Raw genomic sequence first — 21,643 nt, forward strand, 5'->3', positions numbered from 1 at the left:
CACTATGGGAAATATTAGGAATGAATTGAACACACATGAAGCTGCCTTATACTGAATCCTACCACTGGTCTCATCAATGTTCAGTGTTGTCTGTTTAGACTGGCAGCAGCTTTCCAGGGTCTCAGGCTGAGGTCTTTCACATCTACTGCCAGGATACACATTGTTCTGGTTCCATCATAACGAACCGGCTAATGTGTGCAGGGAGAGCTAAATGGAAGCCCAGATTTAAATCTTAGTATTTTAGGAGAGGTCAGTTTTTACAGGGTGGTTTTAAAAACCGATACCTCCCCCTGAGCTCCTTGATGGAGGTGGAATAGAAATGTTAGTATCTTTCCCAGTTGAGGATGAGGGCTTGGATTATATCTGAAATTTCCAGAGGCACAAGGAGGATGGTATTTCACTAATTCCCTAAAACCCCTCCTGAAATACTGTTCCAGGAAAAGCAAGGGGGGGGGAGAGAGGAGAAAATAAAAAACCCATCCCCTTCTTTGCACCTGCAGAAATTCTTGGTGGTGTCCAAGCTAAGTACTTCATAAAACAATCAGTTCTTGATCAGTTCCAGAAATAAGCAGCCTAATGTAATATGCCTCTTCCTTCTCAGCAAATTTGTCAATGTCTAGGAAAAGGTAACAAAGAAGCTTCCATGAGTGGGGTGAAAATTGGCTTCTGCTCCTTTTATACAAACAAACCACGTGCGCGCGCACACACACAAAGGAAGGCTTAGTTATGTGGTTTCATGTTTATTCTTCACTCTGGCCTATACACTTTATGCTCCAATATTAATGTTACACACGTTACTCAAGGCTGGAAAACTGTAGTGCAGTTCTCTCATCTGACAGCCTCCAGCATGAGGGACCCCCAGCCTCCGTAGTTCAAAATGCAGCAGAAAACCAAAAGGGGTTTCCTCTCTCCTGCCACAGTCTTTTCCTCCCCATGGTCTTGCCCACAGAGTGTCAGCCAACTGCTACACTACCACGCTGTCCAATACCAGGAGGAGGGATGAGGCCAGCAGCTGCCACTCGCCGCTCACTTGTCAAGAAGTTGAAGGTTGCGCAGGCGTTGGGCTGTGAAAGAAAGTAGGCATGGGGAGAAAGCTGGCCCAAAGCAAGTTCCAAATGCAACAGAGAGTTAAGCACATCTAAGCAAGAATAACTGAAAGGTACTAATATGCAAACTCTTACAAGGCTCTTTTTTGTAAGCTCTTGGAGGATTGGCTACATCAGGGGTGTGTTGCCTAATATGCAAAGGAGCTCCTGTTAGAATTCCACCCCTACTCATTGGTAAGTTGGGAGCTTCCACATCTGTCATGCTGGCTCATGGTTCCAAGGCGAGGTCACACACCTCTCTGCTCAGCCTTCAGCTCCAGAGATGCTGGAAGGTGATCACTTGTTTGGATATTGAGGGGAGGTGGGGTGCAAATAATCCTCTGCTGCAGCCTGGTTGCTGGGTGGCCTGGGGCAGTTGCTGCCACATGGGGGTGCTGCAACTTGCTGTCAATCCCAGTATCCCCCCACTTCCACAGGTGGGGAGGTTAGTTCTACTTCTCTTCCCACTCCCTAGTATAGTGGCTTGGGAGCATCCAGCCACTTAGCATTTTTATCCTGGGACCTGGGCTCAGCATTGGTGGCAAGTGGGATGGGGAAGGGGTTTGTTTCCCCCTCCAGGCAGCACAGGAACATCAGCCTAGCACTGCACCACTGGCTCTCCAGTCCATCCATTCAGGTTTTCCTCTGCACTCCCCTCAGCCCATGGGGCCCTGCAGTGAGGACACACCAACTCGGAACTTATCAGATGCTGCTGTTTATACAGTTTGTATGTCTGGTACTTGGTATTATGTTTTATGGCACGCATGGCCTGACCCAACAAGGTCTCATGTCAGATCCAACCCTTGTAACAAATGAGTTCAATGCCTCTGCCTTACCGTGTCCTGGACTTCTACAGCAATCCCACATTGCCGCATTAGCTTCAAGAGAGCAGGATCCAGCCGCTCCACCTTGTCTCCTGTCCCCAGCACAACAATTTCTGAGGGCAGCCAACAGAGAAAGGTAATCAGAAGACATTACTCATTACTGGCTGCTTCCTTCTCTGTCTCTCGCGTCCTTTTGCATCACAGCTTGCTTTACCAGGCTTGCTCAGGAGCTACAAAGCAAAACCTCTATTTTCTCCATTGGCTGGGGCTCCTCGGGGAGGAAAGGGGAAGGGATAGCTTGCTTTGCCAGACTCTTCCAATTGTGCAGCAGAGCTACTGTGCCAAACTTCTCTTCTTTCTATTGGCTGAGGCTCCTCCCCCTCCTGGTCCCTTGCAGAAGGAAGAGCCAAAGCTTCCTTTGTCCCATTCCCTAGATCACACAGGAGAGATACAAAGAAATCACCCTTAAGACCAATGAGTGCTAATGGTTTTAAGCATGTTTTAATTTTTTAAAAATCTTTAATTGTGTTTGTGCTTTATAAAGTATACATCTCTGCTACCTGGCATTACACTTTATGACACACATGGTCCGGCATGACAAGGGTCTCATTTATGTCAGATCTGGCCCTCATAACAAATGAGTTTGATACCCATACTCTATGCCATGTGAACCCTTCGATTAAGGACTTAAGATGGAAGTGAACAGCAGCCTTTGCAACAGACATACACTGGTGTGGCTCTACGATCTGGCTCTGCTAAGGAACAAAACCTGCTGAGGGAAAATCTGCATGGCTTCTGCAAAAGGAAGTCCTGTCTCACCAACCTTTTGGAGTTCTTTGAGAAAGTAAACAATGCTGTAGACCAGGTGTGTCAAATGTCCGGCCTGCCCAAAGCCTTAATCAGACCCACAGGGTTCTTTTCTCCCCCCCTCCCCCTCCTGTCCTCCCTTTGAAGCTTTGAGGCTGCTGAAGTTCCCTGCTTTTTCACTTTTCAGCCTTCCTATTGCCAGCTGAAGCTCACGCTTCCTGGAGTTGTGTCCTTGCAAATAAAGAGTTGATGCTTTAAGCCCGTTTGTCTCTGAATGGAACTGAGAACTGGTGTCTAATGAGTACTCTAACATGGGAACCCACAGCCAAAGGAGCATATTGCACTGGAGAGCCCTTGCCAATCTGAGTAGACCTGGGGCAGGGGGAAAAGCTTGCAATGCCCAGCTGTTTCATGTTTTCCCTTGCTCAGAGCATTTTATATTTTTAGTTTCTGCTGTGATCCTTGTGCTTTCTTGATGTTTTATTTTAAAAATTGCATTGCCAAATCCCACTATTCCCCATCATTTCCATTTTAAACAAAACATTGCAAGAGCTTTAAGCATGTTTGTATTTTAAGTTAAATAATAATACCTTTAATTGTGTTTGTCTGTATCCTTTATAAAGTTTATATCTCCACTACTGGCATTACATTTTATGAATGGCCCACAAAGTCCCATTTATGTCAGATCCAGCCCTCATGAGTTTGACACCCATTATATATTTGGACTTTAAAGGCTTTTTACAAGGTACCTCACCTGAGTAAACTTAGCAGACACTGGATAAGAAAACAGGTTCTTTTATGGATTAAAGATTGGTTAAATGACAGGAAGCAAAGAGTAGGAATAAATGGACAGTTGTCACAACGGAGTAAAGTAAGCAGTTGGGTCCCACAAGAACTGGTATTAGGTCTGGTACTATTTAATTTATTCATAAATGGTCTGGAACTAGAGCTGAGGAATGTAGTGGATAAGTCTGCAGATTATTCAAGACGGCAAAAACCAAGGCTGACTGAGAAGAGTTCCAAAAGGATTTCCACAAAGTGGGTGAGTAGGTGACAATGTGGCAAAGGAAGCTCAGTGTCATAAGTGCACGGTGATGCACATCGGAAGAAAAAGTCCCAATTTCAAGTATAGGCTAATGGGGTCTTAACTTGCTGAGACTGAGAGATAAAAAGATCTTGGGCAGTGTTCCCTCTAAGCTGAGTTAGTGTGAGCTAGCTCACAAATTTTCAGCCTCTGGCTCACAAAATTTTGTCTTAGCTCAGGAAAAATGGCCCCAGAGCAAGCTAATTTATGCAGTAGCTCACAACTTTAATGTCAGTGGTTCACAAAGTAGACTTTTTGCTCACAAAACTCCACAGCTTAGAGGGACTATTGATCTCGGGGTTCTAGTGGTAGCTCAGTATCAACCCAGTGTGCTGCAGCAGTGAAAAAGTACATTACAAAACAGCATAAGTTATACCCCAATCACAAAACATATTATTCACAGAACATTAAAGCATAATATTGAACCCATATATGAAACACTAAACAATTTCAGACACCATGTTGAAAGGGGAATAGTCTATGCAACAATTTCAAAAATGTACAGAAAGAACAGAGATCTATACCAAACAAAGACCAACAGCTCCATAAAAAGATATTTATCACAGTTGTAATAGGCAGGTAAGAAAAACGGTCCTGCTGACTTGCTGCTTGAGTGCAAATCACAATCTGATGAGTTTCCTAGGTAGGTTCTTTCCGTTCTTCCTCAGAATAATTTTAAAATCATGCAAAAATTGAAACTGAACTAATTAATGGTTATATTTTGGGTAAATCATAATTTAGTAATGACTTATTATTTTGTACCCTTTGCTACAGTAGCAACTCACTTTTGTGTATGTATTACAACATACTACAATATAGCTCCAGTTTCAGTTTTTGCACCTTGCGCTAGAAATCTGACTAGTTTTGATACCAGTAAACCTAGAGCTGAATGGTAGCAGTGGACAAAATACTGGGAAATCCATCACTGGCTTTCCCATGTGCTTCTTTTCCTTTTAGTTCAAGCAACTGCACATGTGCGTACTCACATTTTGGGAAGGGGTGTTTCTTCCCCCCTGCCATGTTCCCAACCATGACAAAAACAATAAGACCATGCAATTTACAACAAATGTACATATAAGTATATTATAATGTAGAACAGTAAAGAAATATTGGTGTAATTAACAGTTCATGAACGATGAAAAAACCTCTCAATCCAAACAGATGTAGTCCCAGGACCATAGCAAGAATGAAATAGTTTTTTCTCCTTTCTTCCACTAGCCAATGGGACTTCTCTTGAACAAGAGACAAGCTTCTAAATAAGAGAAAAGGATCCCTGAGCTCTCTATTTCATTCTTGGTATGGTTCTGGGACTATATCTGTAGAACACCTCATTTGGACTGAAAAGGTTTTTCACCATTCATGTACTGTAACTACACCAATATCTCCTTATCAATCTACGCATGGGTGGAATTCTAGCAGGAACTCCTTTGCATATTAGGCCACATACCCCTGATGTAGCCAATCCTCCAAAAGCATACAAAAAAGAGCTTTGTAGGCTCTTGGAGGATTGGCTATATCAGGGGTGTGTGGCCTAATATGAAAAGAAGCTCCTAGAATTCCACCCCTGGTTCTACGCTATAATGTATGTATGTTTGTTGTAAATTATGTGGTCTTATCATTGTTTTTGTCTTGTTTAGAGACCATGGTGTCTTGTGTTTTGTTATCTTATTTTTCCAACCAAAACGTTTCCCAATGCTGTTATATCAGGAAAACACATATTTTAGCTGTAGGAGAGTGAGTGGATTGATAGTCCTAAAAATAAACCCCATTTAATGCACGTAAGTAGGATTCTGAACAGACCTGTTTAGGATCACTCTCAGACTGGGAAAGTGGTATGGAAGAAGGGATAAAATACCACCCTCCCACTGCAGCTTCCCCAGGATAATCCAGGTTCCTCCTGAAGTTGCTTTTAACTAAAAAGCACCACAGAATACTCAGCTATGGATCTTCTACCATCTCTCTGAAGTAAAGGTGCACAGCTGCCGAAGCTGAGCCAGGAATGGCCTTGTACACAGCCTGGGAACCAAGCATCAGCTGGTCTGAGCTCTTTGACAGGTGATGAGCCCATTTTTAGCATTGCTGAGATGACACAGCAACTCGGTCACCCATTTCACAAGCTGTGAAGCTAGAAGGACACTTTGGTGACTTTCGAGGGGGATGCATAAATTCAGGCAACGTGTTAAACCCGCTTAGCAGAATCTGCCATTATATTCCCCGCTGGGCACCATAGATTTTTTATCCACAGGACGCATGTGGCATCATGATGACATCCCATAGCCACTAAGGTCTACATGGTAACATCCAAAGAATGAACACTGCCTCTTGCTCCAGCTTGTGTAAAGAGAAAGAGATGATGCCCAGCAGTGTGGAAATGTGATGGCCTCCGCCAGATTCACAGAAACAGGCAGCAGCAAAGAAGCCTTTGTTTTTTTAAAGCTTCCATGCACACACTTTCAACAGCACTAATGTTTAAGTAATATTTAGATCAAGCCTTTAGATTAGTCCAGGTCAGATACTGGCAAACCTCATTTACTCCTAACTTACGCAGCAGAGGAAGTTTTAGGGTTGCCAAGTCCAAGTCAAGAAATATCTGGGGACTTTGGGGGTGGAGCCAGGAGACTTTGGGGGTGGAGCCAAGATCAAGGCTGTGACAAGAATAATTGAACTCCAAAGGGAGTTCTGGCCATCACATTTAAAAGGGACCTTTTCAATTCCTTCCTTCCATAGGAAATAATGGATAGGGGCACCTTCTTTTGGGGCTCATAGAATTGGACCCCCTGGTCCAATCTTTTTGAAGCTTGGGGGGTATTTTGGGGAGAGGCACTAGATGCTATACTGAAAATTTGGTGCATCTACCCCCAAAAACAGCTCCCCCAGATACCCATGGATCAATTATCCATGATTTTCTATGGGAATAAATCTCCATAGGGAATAATAGAGTTCCCAGCAGACATTTCCCTCCCCTCCCCCCCGGTTTCTGACGACCCTGAAGCGGGGGGAGGGCCTCCAAACCAGGGGATCCCCTGCCCCCACCTGGGGATTGGCAACCCTAGGAAGTTTTCATGCTACTCCCGAGCCCACCATAATGGAAGGAATCCATATAGGACTGGCGTGCATACCTATCCTGGGTTCCAGCAGGCGAAATAGTGTGAGACTCTCAGCCGTGATATCCTTGTATGTGCCAACCTGGAAAAAAAATGCAGGAGAATGGTCAGTGGACCACATAAAACCAAAAGGAGGGACATGAAAAGCCCAGTGATTCATCTAGTCCCACCACTTGGCCTTCAGGCAAGATGGCCTGTTCCCTAAAGCACCCCGCCCCCGCCAGCAAATACCTGTCTAGCCATTCCGAAACTCCTGCAGGCAACACTTCTATGGTAGCACAGAGCTTAAGAGCCCTGTTTTAGGACTCCTTTTTATGCCACAGTTAGATTAAAACCTGCTTGCTTTGGGGCACATTTTTATAATAAACACACCTAAAAGCAGCAGGCAACTAGGGTTGCCAAGTCCAATTCAAGAAATATCTGGGGACTTTGGGGGTGGAGCCAGGAGCAAGGGTGTGTGACAAACATAATTGAACTCCAAAGGGAGTTCTGGCCATCACATTGAAAGGAACCGCACACTTTTTCAATTCGTTCCTTCCATAGGAAATAACAAAGGATAGGGGCACCTTTTTGGGGGGCTCATAGAATTGGACCCCCTGGTCCAATCCTTTTGAAACTTGGGGGTATTTTGGGGAGAGGCACTAGATGCTATACTGAAAATTTGGTGCCTCTGCCCCCAAAAACAGCCCCCCCAGAGCCCCAGATACCCGCAGATCAATTCTCCATTATTTTCTATGGGAATAAATCTCCATAGGGAATAATAGAGTTCCCAGCAGACATTTCCCTCCACTCCCCCCGCTTTCTGACGACCCTGATTTGCATATTAGGCCACACACCCTGATAGCACCATTGTTTCGCACAAGGCTCTTTTTTAAAGAAAAAGCCCAGCAGGAACTAATTTACATATTAGGCCACATCCCTGTTGTCAAGCCAGCCAGAACTGTGTTTCTGCTTAAAAAAGGCCCTGCCACCTCCCTTCCATATCTGACAAGGCTGTCCTTCCTTCCCTCAGCCACCTATATAGCAAAGTATGACTTGGGATGGGGAGAGCAGTGCAAACAACATCACCACTTTGCCTTAATATCAGTTGTCTGCCATTTCTCCTGTCAAGACTGGGGCATGAGACAATGGCATGCCAGCTTCAGGACTGGTTCACACATGCAGGGCAAAAGGAGAAGAGTGACTGCTTCAGATTCAGGTGACAGATTCAGGCTTTGAATTTCCCTTTCAGAACTCCATGCAAATGCAAAACCAGTGTAGCTGAGATAAAAGTGCCCCTCTCCTCCCATTTATTGCACTAGTTTTCTGCTTTAAGGAGTTCTTAACATGGGGGAGCATTCCAAAATGTGATCATCCACCTGCAGTATGAAGTGGCACAGTCCACCCTACAACATTCCGCCACTTCATGTACAAAGCAAATTTTGAACTCAGGGTCCTGAATGCAAGATCCCTCAGGGGCTGAAACTCTTCTATACTCACATTCCATTGGAGGATGGCTTTTGGCAAGACAACACAAGGCCCTACCACCTTGTCACCATTGATGGTGAAGCCCCAGGCATTGTAACTTTCAATAAACATGATGTCTTGGGATTCGCTTTCCAAGCGCTGGATGGTCGTCTTCTGGTACATCTCATCATCAGAAGGAGTGAGGCGATGACCCCGCTGAGGCTGCCTGGCATCAAGAGTGTGGAGAAGACGTCACAGACTAGATTCACGTTGCCATAAGATCACCAAACCACCACTTTGCCTTAATATCAGGAATACTGTGTTTGGAAGGATGATGCAATTGAAAATACCCAGCGGTCATTTTGTAGAAAAAGAGGTGCCGGAGCTTATTAGCACAACTCATTTGCATAACATTTGCATATGCCACACACCCCTGACATCACCGGAAGGTGTACTAAATTCTATCAGCTCAGCATCTACCTTTAAATGCTTCTTGAATTATAATTGTCCTAATAAAACCTAACTCCCATCATACTTTTAAAATTACTTTCTCCCATGTGGCCACAGTGACATGATTAAGATTTCCATCTGTCTGCTTTATATGTTTTGGATTTTTCCCTCCCCTCACCCTTTTCTTTTTTTTGGTGGGGAAAAACATTAAGAGAGTTGGTCAAATCTTAGAGTTTAGCAAAATTCTCACAGCGGGGTTGAACAATGAAGACTAGAAGCAAGTATGGGGTGGGGGGGTGGGGGGTAGGAAATATAGAAAGATAGAGTACAATAAAATTTAGAGGTTCCAGAATTCTCCTCCTGTGAGCTCCTGTCCAAAATTAGGTCTGAAAATACCAATAACCATAAAACAATTCCCGCTTCATCGGTAATGCTGATATTGAAAAGGATATGGGGGTAGGGTGGAATTCAATGAGGTGACTTAAAAACATAAGAGAAGCCATGTTGGATCAGGACAATGGTCCATCCAGTCCAACTGTGTGTCACTCTGTGTCACACAGTGGTCAAAAAAACAAGGTGCCATCAACAGGTCCATTAGTATGCCATCAGGTCAATCAGTGGGGCCAGGACACTAGAAGCTGCTGCTACTAGAAAGTCTGGTGTCTGGTTGCTACCCATCTTGTCTCTGAAGGCAAGGAAGCAGAGTAGGGCTTATGAGACAGATCTTAGCTGACAGGCTGGACAATATAAGAGGAGGCAGTCTACGGCTTTAAAGATATGAGCCAGCACTTTGAATTGTGCCTAGAAACAAGTGGGCAGCCAGTGCAGAGCTTTCAACACTTAGGCAGTGTTAACAAATCCATGGCAAGCAATATTTAGCAGGAAACAATTAACAGTGGCTCTGAAGGGTACAGGCCTCAATTAATAATACACAGGAAGCAGAAATAGTTGTGAAATTTGAGGGCCCAACTATACAATACATAGATCCTTGCATTTTCTTGACTAGATGTGCTTGAAAATTCTGTCCTTGGATCTTCATCCCCAAGTAGGTGGAGAAAGGAGATGTAAGCTTTCCCCTTGTACCATCCTTCTGACCTGAAATGGCCCCGGGAGCCATTTGCCACTTGAGGAAATTCAAGGGTACATTTAAGTTTCCAAACAGTACATTTAAGTTTCCAAACAGAGCAAATATACGCTCCTGGAGAAGGCAATTTCTAGTCAGGAAAATAGCACAGGGAGGGGATTGATCCCCCTTTCCTTATATGACATGGTCCCAATCCAAACCAGACCCTCACAAGCCTGAGAAATAATTTCCAAGTATGGAACTACTACCACAGCATGTCTGGTCAACATGACTGAGTGGATACAGGATGATGGAAACACAAGGCCTATGTAATGTACAGTTAGATTCTGAGTGAAAACACAAACCTCTTTAAAGTGGAACTGAAATTGCCCCAGTCTTGTGTGCAACTATGAACACTATAGAAATTATGCACTTAACGCAGGAATATTGAACCTGTTATTGGTATGAGTTCTGAAACCAATGACAGATTGTCTGAAGATTCTGAAGTCTTACTGGGAGCTATATATTTTTTAACCTAAAATACAAGTTCCTTCATCCAAGATTTGTGGACACTGGCTATGGTTAGTGGTGATACTTTTTCAGAGCCATAAAAACATAAGAGAAGCCATGTTGGATCAGGCCAATGGCCCATCCAGTCCAACACTCTGTGTCACACAGTGGCCAAAAAAACCAATTGCCATCAGGAGGTCTATTAGTGGGGCCAGGAATCGAGAAGCCCTCCCACTGTTGCCCCCCTCAAGCATCAAGCATACAGAGCATCACTTGCCCCATACAGAGAGTTCCAACAATACGCTGTGGCTAATAGCCACTGATGGACCTCTGCTCCATATGTTTATCCAATCCTCTCTTGAAGCTGGCTATGCTTGTAGCTGCCACCACCTCCTGTGGCAGTGAATTCCATGTGTTAATCACCCTTTGGGTGAAGAAGTACTTCCCTTTATCCATTCTAACCTGGAAAAGGAAAGGAAAGGTTCCCTGTCCACGAGTTCTTGTATTGTGAGAAAGGAAGAAAAGTACTTCTTTCTCTACCTTCTCTATTCCATGCATAATCTTGTAAACATCTATCATGTCACCCCTCCGTCGATGTTTCTCCAAGCTAAAAAACTCCAAGCGCTTTAACCTTTCTTCATAGGGAAAGTGTTCCAACCCTTCTAATCATTCCAGTTGCCCTTTTCTGAACTTTTTCCAACGCTATAATATCTTTTTTGAGGTGTGGTGACCAGAATTGTACACAGTACTCCAAATGAGGCCGCACCATCGATTTATACAGGGGCATTATGATACTGACTGATTTGTTTTCAATTCCCTTCCTAATAATTCCCAGCATAGCATTGGCCTTTTTTATTGCAGTCGCACATTGTCTTGACATTTTCAGTGAGTTTCTACCATGACCCCAAGATCTCTCTCTCTTGGTCAGTCTCCACCAGTTCACACCCCCATCAACTTGTATTTATAGTTAGGATTTTTGGCCACAATGTGCATTACTTTGCACTTGGCCACATTGAACCTCATCTGCCACGCTGATGCCCATTCACCCAGCCTCGACAGATCCCTTTGGAGTGTCTCACAATTCTCCCTGGTTCTCACCACCCTGAACGATTTATTGTCATCCTCAAATTCAGCCACTTCACTACTTATTCACAACTCCAAATTATTAATGATTTGCCACTATCCTATTAGTTCACAGATTCAGTTCCAGTACAATTTCTAGGGCCAAGTCATGTCTGAACACACTCTAACTTGAAAACCCAAGATCCTCTTGGTGCAACTCCCCGCATCAAGGGTTCAAAGTGTTACAAAGATCTGTTTTAAAACTCCATATTACAAATAGACAAGGGCTCTATGCCAACCCAAGCTTTCAGACTCGTAAATACAATCCTTTGGGATCCAGACACAAACGTGATTCCATCCACAATGACTGACTCTATACCACCGCAATGTCCACATCCTCGGCTATCCCACTCAGTGTTTTTGGAGTACAGCTTGACAGGCAACCAGAGCCATATTGAAACTTTATAAATGGGACTTTATCTGACCAGGGTTCAGCCTACATTCAGTGCCCAAGTCAGGTCTTAAACATGTGATAGTCTGCCTAACCAGAAACCAACACACACATGTACCCAGCTCCATCAGCAGCCAGCCTTTCTGCTGGAGAGAGAGGGACACTGGCCTGCTTTCACCAGTTTGTATTTGTTAGACACCTTACGTTGTTTTCTTTAAAAAAAAATACAAGAAAACAATATTATAAATGTCATACATGTGTGTGTGCATAAAGTACCATCAAGTTGCAGCTAAAATATGCCAACCCCAGAGGGTTTTCAAGACAAGTGATTAAGCAGAGGTGGGTTTGCGACTGCTTTCCTTTGCAAAGTCTCCCTTCCAGGTACTGACCAAATATAGCTCCCGAGATATGACGAGATTGGACTTACAGCATTCCACATCATAATGTCATAAATAGCAATGCATTGAGAGATTATCCCCAAACATGTGCAGAGTGTATTTCTCACCAAGTAAACATACAGAAGTAACTCGATATTTGAAATGGCTCCAGGATGAAATGGTAGGGCGTTCATGCCTGCCAGGTGCCGTATCCTTTGATCTGGAAACCTGGCCATTTTTTTTTATTACAACACATGTTCTAGGATAGGATCCCCCCCACCGCCCCTACATACACACACAACTCTTTGGTCTAGAGCAGAGTCTTGCATCTCACAATGGCTAAGAGATCAGAGTTTCTGGGCATTGACTTGTTCCAGTAACACAAAAGGTATGATTACCATCTTTTTCTCCTAGCAGGAATCCTGTGCTTTTAAACAGCGCAATGTCTGACAGAAATGTATTCACAAAAATGAAAACAGCCAGTATTGCAGAGTGGTTGGCATCACTTTGGTGAGTCTAGGGAGATGCAACCTCAGATGAGACATTCTCTTTCAGTTTTGCCTACATCACAGGGTTGTTGTGAGAATGGATGAGATCTGAGTTGCCTGGAAACAAGGTGTGATTTTAAAAATGCAATGAATGAAATAAAGACGCCATTAAGGGATGAATCTGAGCAACTGAACTTCTCCATGACATGACAATTTTAAAGGGACAGAATGGGGGTGGAGTACGCCTGCCCTAAACAGATCTACTGTCATATCCCTCCACAGTGGGAAAAGAACAACTTTTTACAAAGATCCAAGTAGGCAGCCGTGTTGGTCTGAAGTAGTAGAACAAAATAGGAGTCGATTGCACCTTTAAGACCAACTTAGTTTTATTCGGAACAGAATGGAGGACATTCTGTACAGTTTGTAATCTAGGGGTGGCCAACGGTAGCTCTCCAGATGTTTTTGCCTACAATTCCCATCAGCCCCAGCCAGCATGGCCAATGGCTGGGGCTGATGGGAGTTGTAGGCAAAAACATCTGGAGAGCTACTGTTGGTCACCCCTGTGTAATCCATCTTGGTGTGGGATGTTGGTATATAAAGATTCCACATCCAATAGAGTCATTGACAGACACTCTCACATTTTGACATACTACTGTTTTGTTGCTTTCGCATGCTCATGCTTCTCAGATGCTCATGCATTTCACATGCTCATGCTTCTCAGGTTTGCTCAATTTGTTAATTTTACTATTCTGTCATTGAATCTTATATTTGTACCGTTTTACATTCTAAATCACTGCCTACCAGATAATTTTACTTCACTGTCACTGGTTCTTAAATCTGTACCATTTTGCATTCTGGGCCACTGCCTACCAGCTATGTATGGCTCTGCTCACTGTGCCAGATTCCTCGTCTGATGAAGTGTGCTTAGAGAGCACACGAAAGCTTACGTTCTGAATAAAACTTTTTACAAAGACCCTGATTCTCTTTGCCTTTTCCCACCACCTAGTCCCAGGCTCCCAGATGTCCCTACTGGACCTTGGAGGTAGATCTCTTCAGGCTTCGTACCTACCCGCTGGAGTAAAGGGGCTTTGCTGCAGCGGCAAATCTCCAACCCAGAAGGGGACTAAGAAATCTCAGAGAACCAGCCATGAGACGACGAGCAAAGCGATGGGCTCTCAAACAGTTGGAACCGCGAGATCCTCACAAAGTAGATCCCTTCCCCAGTCAGCTTTCCGGTTTCTTTCAAGGGCTACCAGTAGAGGGAGGCAGAGTAACCTGCATGAATTCAAAAGACCACAACTCCCAGGATCCATTGCTTCCCAAGAGACGTAAGAAGGGAAGACGACGGGTTCAGATAGACGACTAGCTGGCTTCCCAAGTGCTTTTAGGGCTCTGGTTGGCGGCTGTTTAAATGGCCTTGGGTAGCGAGTACAAAACCTGGGCGGGATTGTGTGAAAGGGCCTGGCTTGCTAAATTGTCATAGACCTGTGGGAGCCTGAAGGTTGGGGGAGCTTCGGCAAGAAATTAAAAAGATAAAACAACAAATGGAAGCGGTAATGCCTCAATACAGCAGAGAGAGGAAGGAATAGACAGCAGAAAGAATGTGGGGAAAATGATAGGAACAAGGTTGGGAGGCGTGAGGTCCAGCGCTTCCTTTTATTATTACATAGAGAGGATCAAGTGGAGGGAAGAGGGAAGCTGTATTTACTCGACTCAATTAGTGTTTTGCATGCTTAATATGCACCAGATACACTCAGTCAACGAGGAGTGCTCCCTTTGCAACTAGCCCAGCCCAGTACTGTTGTGTCCTTGAGTTAAATGTTCATTTTCCCCTTAATATGAAGAAGCTCAAGTTACCCAAACAGCAAATGACCTAATATCTTCAGCTGTTGTGGTTTCTTCCCGCTTCCGTTTCACCATTTAACACTGCATCCAATTCATTCCGCACAAGTTCTCTATCCTCTTGAGCTTTCCTGTTTTTTAAGCTTAATATGTGGCAAGCATGTGGGCAGCTGCTTAAATCAACTGGACTTTGAGTAGCTCTGCATAGGGTTGCACTGTAAGTCTCACAAAGAAGGATATTTTTTTATCATATTGTCACAGCTCCTCTGGAGGTTTCACTGGAATTTGCTGCAACCATGTTGCAAAGTTGTACAGTGGCTTCAACGGGTCTGTATTTCGAACAATTGCTTCTGATATCAACTTTCAAAATACTGCTTTTGACCTTTCAAACCGTAGGCGCTGCTCCTCTGGAAGAAGAATGTCTCCCTGAGTTTTTACCTAAGCACATGCACTGTGTACGCATCTGCAAGACTGTTTTTTCCCCTTATGCTGGATAAAGTGCAGAGGGGGACAATCAAGAATTATTAGGGGGTTGGAGCACCTTCCATATGAAGAAAGGCTGAAGAGACTATTCAGTTCAGAAAAGAGATAACTAAGGAGGAGGGACATGACAGAGGTTTATAAAATTATGCATGGGGTAGAGAGAGCAGGCAAAAAAGAAAATATTCTCTCTCTCCCAAAATACTAGAGAGCATTCCATTAAGCTGATGGGCAGTAAGTTCAGGATAAACAAAAGGAAATACCCCTTTACAAAGAGTGATTAAAATGTGGAATTTGCTGTCAGAGGATGTTGTGATGGCCAAAGGAATAAACAGCTTTAAAAGAGGATTAGTGTATCTCTATCAGGAGGATTAGTCTATTAGGAGAATTTGTCTATTTATTACTGGCTACTTGCCGTGGTGACAAAAGGGAGCCTCTAGGGTCAGAGGCACTAAACCTCTGAATCCCAGAGCCAGGAGGTAATATCGGGGAAGGGCTTGACCTCTAGGCTCTGTTGATGACTCTCCAGAGGAACTGGTTGGCCACTGTGTAAAACAGGATGCTGGACTAGATGAACCACTGGTATGATCCAGGAGGGATCTTCTTATGCGCATACGTATGTCTTCTCTGTTGTGGCCCCCAGTTTGTGGAGTGGTCTGCCTAAAAAGGTCAGAAGCCTCCCCCTCTCCTGGCTTTCCACAGACTATGCCAAACTGAATTGTTCAACTGGCACAAGGGTAGCATTGCACAGAAGGCTTGGATAAATCACTGGGGACTGTGGTCTGTACCACTCAGTAGAGTTTGCTGTGGGTTAGATGTAATTTCACATAAATTAATATGTCATGTTAATATGTATGCTTTGCTTCAGTTCTGTGGTTGGATCTATAATCCAAATCCTATGGCATTGTTTATTGAACATCCCATCTAGTTGATTGTATTGTATTGTTGATTGTATTGACTCACTCTGTGTAATCTCCCAGTGAGAAAGGTGCACTATAAATAGTGTAAAGAAATAAATACTTGGAAGTGAAATCCATTTTAGTCCATGGGTTTTTATTATAAATAAACGTGTGTAATTTCAATCTATCCTCACTTCAACCATGTCAGTAAATCAGAGCGAAGCCTGGTCTGAAGAAGGAAGAAGAGGAGGAGCAGGATTTATACCCCACCCTGAATCTCAGAGTCTCAGAGCAGCCCATAATCTCCTTTACCTTCCTCCCCCACAACAGACACCCTGTGAGGTAGGTGGGGTTGAGAGAGCTCTCACAGAAGCTGCCCTTTCAAGGACAGCTCTTCAAGAGCTATGGCTGACTCAAGGCCATTCCAGGAGCTGCAAGTGGAGGAGTGGGGAATCAAACCCCATTCTCCCACATAAGAGTCTGCGCACTTAACCACTACACCAAACTGGCTCTCATCACGGGATGACACAGTCCTGAGGTGATAGAATGTAAGTGTAGATTAGACCTCAGAAATAATGTCCAAAATCACCTCATGAATCTCCCCAGTCTGCTACTCTTTCTTTGCCATCTTCACTCATGGGAGGTAAAGGACATTCCCTGCTGTCATCTTAACGTAAGCCTACTGTCAGACTCATTAGATGCCCAATATGTCCAGCTTAGTGTGATGCCATCTAAGCAACCAGTGTTACACTGTTTCCTTTCCCTACAGCAAATGTTTTAAATGTCAGATCTCATCTCAGCCACAAATTTGCTAGAGTGGCCTTAGGCATGCTAGACTTTCAGCCCTACCCATCTGCAAAATTAGGATAAGAATACTAACCTACCTTATAGGGCTGTAGTAGAGACTCAAGAAGATAATGTTTATGAAGTGCTTTGAACACAGAAAGCGCTATATCAATGTGGCAGTTTAGTTTGAAAAATACTGACAGGACCAAGCTAAACTAAATTAGAAGGAAAATCTGTGAATGGCTCCCCTTCCTTTTTTAAAAACTTCAAACATATTTGAATTGTGACTACAGTGTGTGGGAGGAGTTAACCCTTTCCTCTCATACTGTTTTTGTGATGCCAATTGACGGCACCCTCTGTGAGCAGCTATAAAACTTGTTAAGTTCTTAAGAAAGATGGAATCAATTTTAAAATAAACAGATAAATATTGGGTCTGTGAAGAACGGGAATACAAGGCATCATACAGGATGGACAAGAGAGGTTTGTTGACTGGCAAAAGGGCCAGCCAGCCAGCCACTGCATGATATGACTGGCTTTTTCTAGGAAACAAGAAATGGTTGCTTCTGAATTTGGAGGTTTGTACACCTACCCCACTATTTGAAATCTATAGCTTTAAAAAGCAATTGCCCCCATCTTGGCTCTGGAAAAAGTAATGGGGGGGGGATTGTCTCAGAGACTACATGGATAGCTTTTGCAGTTTGAATTTGAGCTCCAAGTTGTCTATCCTATCACCATATGGAGCTATAAACATCCCCACAGTATTCAATAAGACAGACAGAGCCTTTGGAGCCTGTGTGTGTGTGACTTGAACTGAGGAAAGGATGAAGACAACATACATAAAGGAGGAGTGAGTTCTTGGGCTCAGTGTTTGGCCTTGTCTCAGTGCAAGCAAAGGGTTCGGTTTCAGGTTCTTTTCCCCTGCTGATAACACACATGTCCCCTCATACTCTCTAACGCGTGTCCCCACCCCCACCCCAAACATGAGCCAGAATGTCTGGAAAACACCAGTCCTTGGGGAATTGGGGTATTTCCACACACACCACCTGTGTGTTAATTGGAAACAGGGTGAGACGCTGGCAGACCACACCCCATCTGGTGGCAGATGGGCAGCCTCACCTTTGCGAATCCAGAAGCTTAAGTCTTTTGTTAAGTGTCAAGGCAAAACAGGCATTGTATGTGTATATTTTAGCCATTAGCCCAAAATGCATGTGTAATACCAAAAGTAACACAGGAAGTATCTAATATGTTTTTATCAGGCTTTCACCCTAATAAGCTCTGGGCAGCTTACATAGTTCTTCCTTTCCCCTTTTATGGTCACCCTTTGAGGCATGTTAGACTGTCAGAGAGTGACTGGCTTAAGATTAAGACAGCCCAAGATCAAGTCTCAAAAGACTGAGTGTGACTGGCCTAAGGTCAGTTGATGAACTGCATATCAACCTGAAGATTTAAACTCTCACCTTCCAGAAACTTCCTCACCAGCCATTACACTACAATGGCTCTCTGTGTACTGGTTTTATGTGGGAATTGGAGATAAAGGTAAAGGTAATCCCCTGTACAAGCACCAGTCGTTTCCAAGTCTGGGGTGACGTTGCTTTCACAATGTTTTCAAGGCAGACTTTTTATGGGGTGGTCTTCCCCAGTCATCTGCACTTTCCCCCCAGCAAGCTGGGTACTCATTTTACCAACCTCAGAAGGATAGAAGGCTGAGACAACCTTGAGCCGGCTTTCTGAAGACAAGTAAGAAGGGACATGATAGAGCAGGGGTTGCCAAACTTGTTTAATGTAAGAGCCACATAGAATAAATGCAAGATGTTTGAGAGCCACAAGACATGAATGCAAAGTGGAGAAAGTGAGAAAGAAAGGTGGAAAGGAAAGATAGGAAGGAGGGAAGGAGAGGTGGAAAGAAAGCAACTTTAATTTTAAATGTGTTATCCAAGCCCCCTACATTGGCTGGCTTGGCTTGGAGAAAGGGTTTAAAGAGACAAATGCCTTTTCCACGTTGGCCAATGGGGTAGTGCGGGATTCAAGAGCCACACAATATGTGTGAAAAAGCCACATGTGGCTCCTGAGCCACAGTTTGGCCACCCCTGTGATAGAGTTTATAAAATTATGCATGGAGTAGAGGAAGTTGACAAAGAGACATTTTTCTCCATCTCCCCAAATACTAGATCTTGGCATCCAGTGAAGCTGATCGCAGTAGATTCAGGATGGACAAAAAGAAATACTTTTGTTGCATTTTGTATGTGTATGCAGGGCCTGGTGGTCATGGCAACCTCTGGCAACTCCTACTGGGGCTTGGAGAAATGGCTTGATAGCCTGCCTCTGTCTCCCAACTCTGGTATTCTCTGGAGGTCTTCCATCCAAGTATTTGTCAGAGTTGGCCCTGCTTAGCTTCTGAGATCTGACGAGACTGGGCTTGCCTGGGCTATCCAGATCAGGGCAAAAGGAAATTCTTTTTGCAGCTAATTATTAAAATGTGGAATTTGCTGCCAGAGGATGCAGTGGTGGCCACATGCATAGATAACTTTAAAAGGCAATTAGATAGATTAATGGAGGATAGGTCTATCAGTGGCTACTAGCCATGGTGAGTGACTAAAGGGAACTTCCATATTCAGAGGCAGTCGCCCTCTGAATCCCAGTGCCAACAGGCAACATTGGGAAAAGCCTTGGCCTGTATGCTCTGTTGTTGCCCCTCCAGAGGAACTGGTTGACCATCATGTGAGATAGGATGCTGGACTACATGGACCACTGGTCTTATCCTACAGGGCTCTTCTTATGCTCTTATGTCCAGTGTCTATCCCTCCAGTTGACAGATGCTGCCTTATATAGACTCTGAACATTGGTCTGTTGAGGTCACTTTTATCTACTCAGACTGGCAGCAGCTCTTCAGATTCTAAGGGCCAAGGCACTAATTTGCTTGGATGCTGAGAAGGCCTTTGATAATGTACGTTGGCAATTTATGTTACAGCAACTGAAAGGTATGAAGAAGAATTGCAGATTTATACCCCACCCTTCTCCCTGAATCAGAGACTCAGAGCGGCTTACAATCTCCTATGTCTTCTCCCCCCCCAACAGACACCCTGTAAGGTGGGTGGGGCTGAGAGGGATCTCACAGCAGCTGCCCTTTCAAGGACAACTCCTGCGATAGCTATGGCTGACCCAAGGCCATTCCAGCAGCTGCAAGTGGAGGAGTGGGGAATCAAACCCAGTTCTCCCAGATTAGAGTCCGCACACTTAACCATTACACCAAACTATTTCAAACTATTCCAGTATTTTTAAATAGTGGGCTTTTTCAAGAATTGAACAAGATGGTTTCTAAGTATGGAATGTGGTGAAAATTTTTTGAGAGCAGTAGAATCAATATACTCTCTCCAAAGAGCAAGGGGGATGGTGAATGGCAAACTAACAGAAGCAATTAATATTCAAAAGGGTACAAGACAAGGCTGTCCACTGTCACCACTCCTTTTTATTTTATCTTTAGAGATATTGAATAACCAGATAAGAGAAGACACAAGTATCAAAGGAGCGGTAGTAAATGGTGAACAATACAAATTGAGAGCTTTCACAGATGATCTAGTTTTTATATTAGAGCAACCAATAGACTCAATAGACTGTCTTATAAACAAGATCACTCAATTTGGTTACTGGGCAGGACTGAAGATCAACTACCACAAAACAAAATTTTTGACAAAGAATGCCAATGGAACAAATTCAATCTCTTCAACAAAAATCAGGGGTTTTGTATGAGAAAATAATCAAATATTTAGGTGTACTTATTTCAAATAAGTGCAGCAGTTTAAAAATGGACAATTATGATAAACTACTTCAAGAAATTAAAAAAGACCTGGAAAAAATGGCATGATTTGAATTTATCCTTAATGGGAAGAATAGCCTCAATAAAGATGAATATCCTCCCAAGGTTATTATTTTTATTTCAAACTGTTCCAGTATTTTTAAATAGTGGGCTTTTTCAAGAATTGAACAAGATGGTTTCTAAGTATATTTGGCAAGGCAAAAAACCAAGAATCAAACTAAAGATATTGCAAGACTCTAAATTGAGAGCAGGTATGGGCCTTCCAGACTGACAATTGTATTACAAAGGTTCTGTGCTCTTGTGAGTAAGAGACTGGATACTATTGAATTATAAGAGGCAATTGCTGTTAGAGGGACATGATCTCACTCTGGGCTGGCATGCGTATCTATGGTATCAAAGACTTGAAGGACATTCCTATTTTAAGAACCATTGGTTTTGGAAATCTTTGTATCATACATGGTCATGGTTAAAAACGAGAATTTATCAAAAAATTCCAAGATGGGTATCTCCAGTGGAAACATTTACTCATCCAAATCTTTTAAAACCTAACCAGAGTTATAGATATGATGACCTGCTGGGAAAAGACAATCAACTGAAAACCAGAGAGGAGTTGGAAAACATGAACATTAAAATGAATTGGTGGTTGAAAATGCAAGTCGAATCTATGTACGTCAAAGACAAGACGATAGGCTTTAACACAAAACAATACCCATTTGATAAAATTTTCCTAGGCCCTCAAGAAAAGCTAATCTCTAAACTATATGCATACCTACTACAGATGAAGATGCAAGATGAAGTTGTAAAAGATTGTATAGTCCAATGGGCGAAAAATTTGGGTCATAATATTACATTAGAAGAATGGGAGAGATTGTGGAAGTTCAACATTAAATTAACCAGGTCAGTAACTTTTAAAGAAAACCTGCATAAGATGTTTTATAGATGGTACATGACTCCACAGAAATTGTGTAAGATGTTTACTAATATGTCTAACAAATGTTGGAACTGTGCTAAACAAGTGGGTTCTTTTTATCATATGTGGTGGACATGTGAGATGGTGAAGGACTACTGGAA

General features: G+C 43.4%; 1 protein-coding gene across 1 annotated transcript; it reads right to left on the reverse strand.

Moving 5' to 3' along the window:
• Positions 1-724: 724 nt before the first annotated feature.
• On the reverse strand, positions 725-14,133 carry NDUFAF3 (NADH:ubiquinone oxidoreductase complex assembly factor 3). Its single transcript, XM_060238264.1, has 5 exons — positions 13,821-14,133; positions 8,384-8,576; positions 6,920-6,986; positions 1,922-2,022; positions 725-1,064 (listed from the first exon to the last, which is right to left on the reverse strand). The coding sequence occupies exons 1-5, from the start codon at positions 13,898-13,900 to the stop codon at positions 954-956; spliced, it is 552 nt and encodes a 183-aa protein (XP_060094247.1). The 5' UTR covers positions 13,901-14,133; the 3' UTR covers positions 725-953.
• Between the last annotated feature and the right edge of the window lie 7,510 nt (positions 14,134-21,643).

This window comes from Heteronotia binoei, chromosome 5, assembly GCF_032191835.1.
Source record: "Heteronotia binoei isolate CCM8104 ecotype False Entrance Well chromosome 5, APGP_CSIRO_Hbin_v1, whole genome shotgun sequence".
NCBI lineage: Eukaryota > Metazoa > Chordata > Lepidosauria > Squamata > Gekkonidae > Heteronotia > Heteronotia binoei.

What these genes read in the sequence shown, in the direction of transcription:
- NDUFAF3 (XM_060238264.1), bottom strand. Translation starts at nt 13,900, where the DNA reads ATGGCTGGTTCTCTGAGATTTCTTAGTCCCCTTCTGGGTTGGAGATTT. An exon ending in CCTGCTGGAACCCAGGATAG is followed by an intron (nt 2,023 to 6,919) that starts GTATGCACGCCA and finishes GGCTGCCCTCAG; the next exon opens with AAATTGTTGTGCTGGGGACA. An exon ending in CTGTAGAAGTCCAGGACACG is followed by an intron (nt 1,065 to 1,921) that starts GTAAGGCAGAGG and finishes TTTCTTTCACAG; the next exon opens with CCCAACGCCTGCGCAACCTT.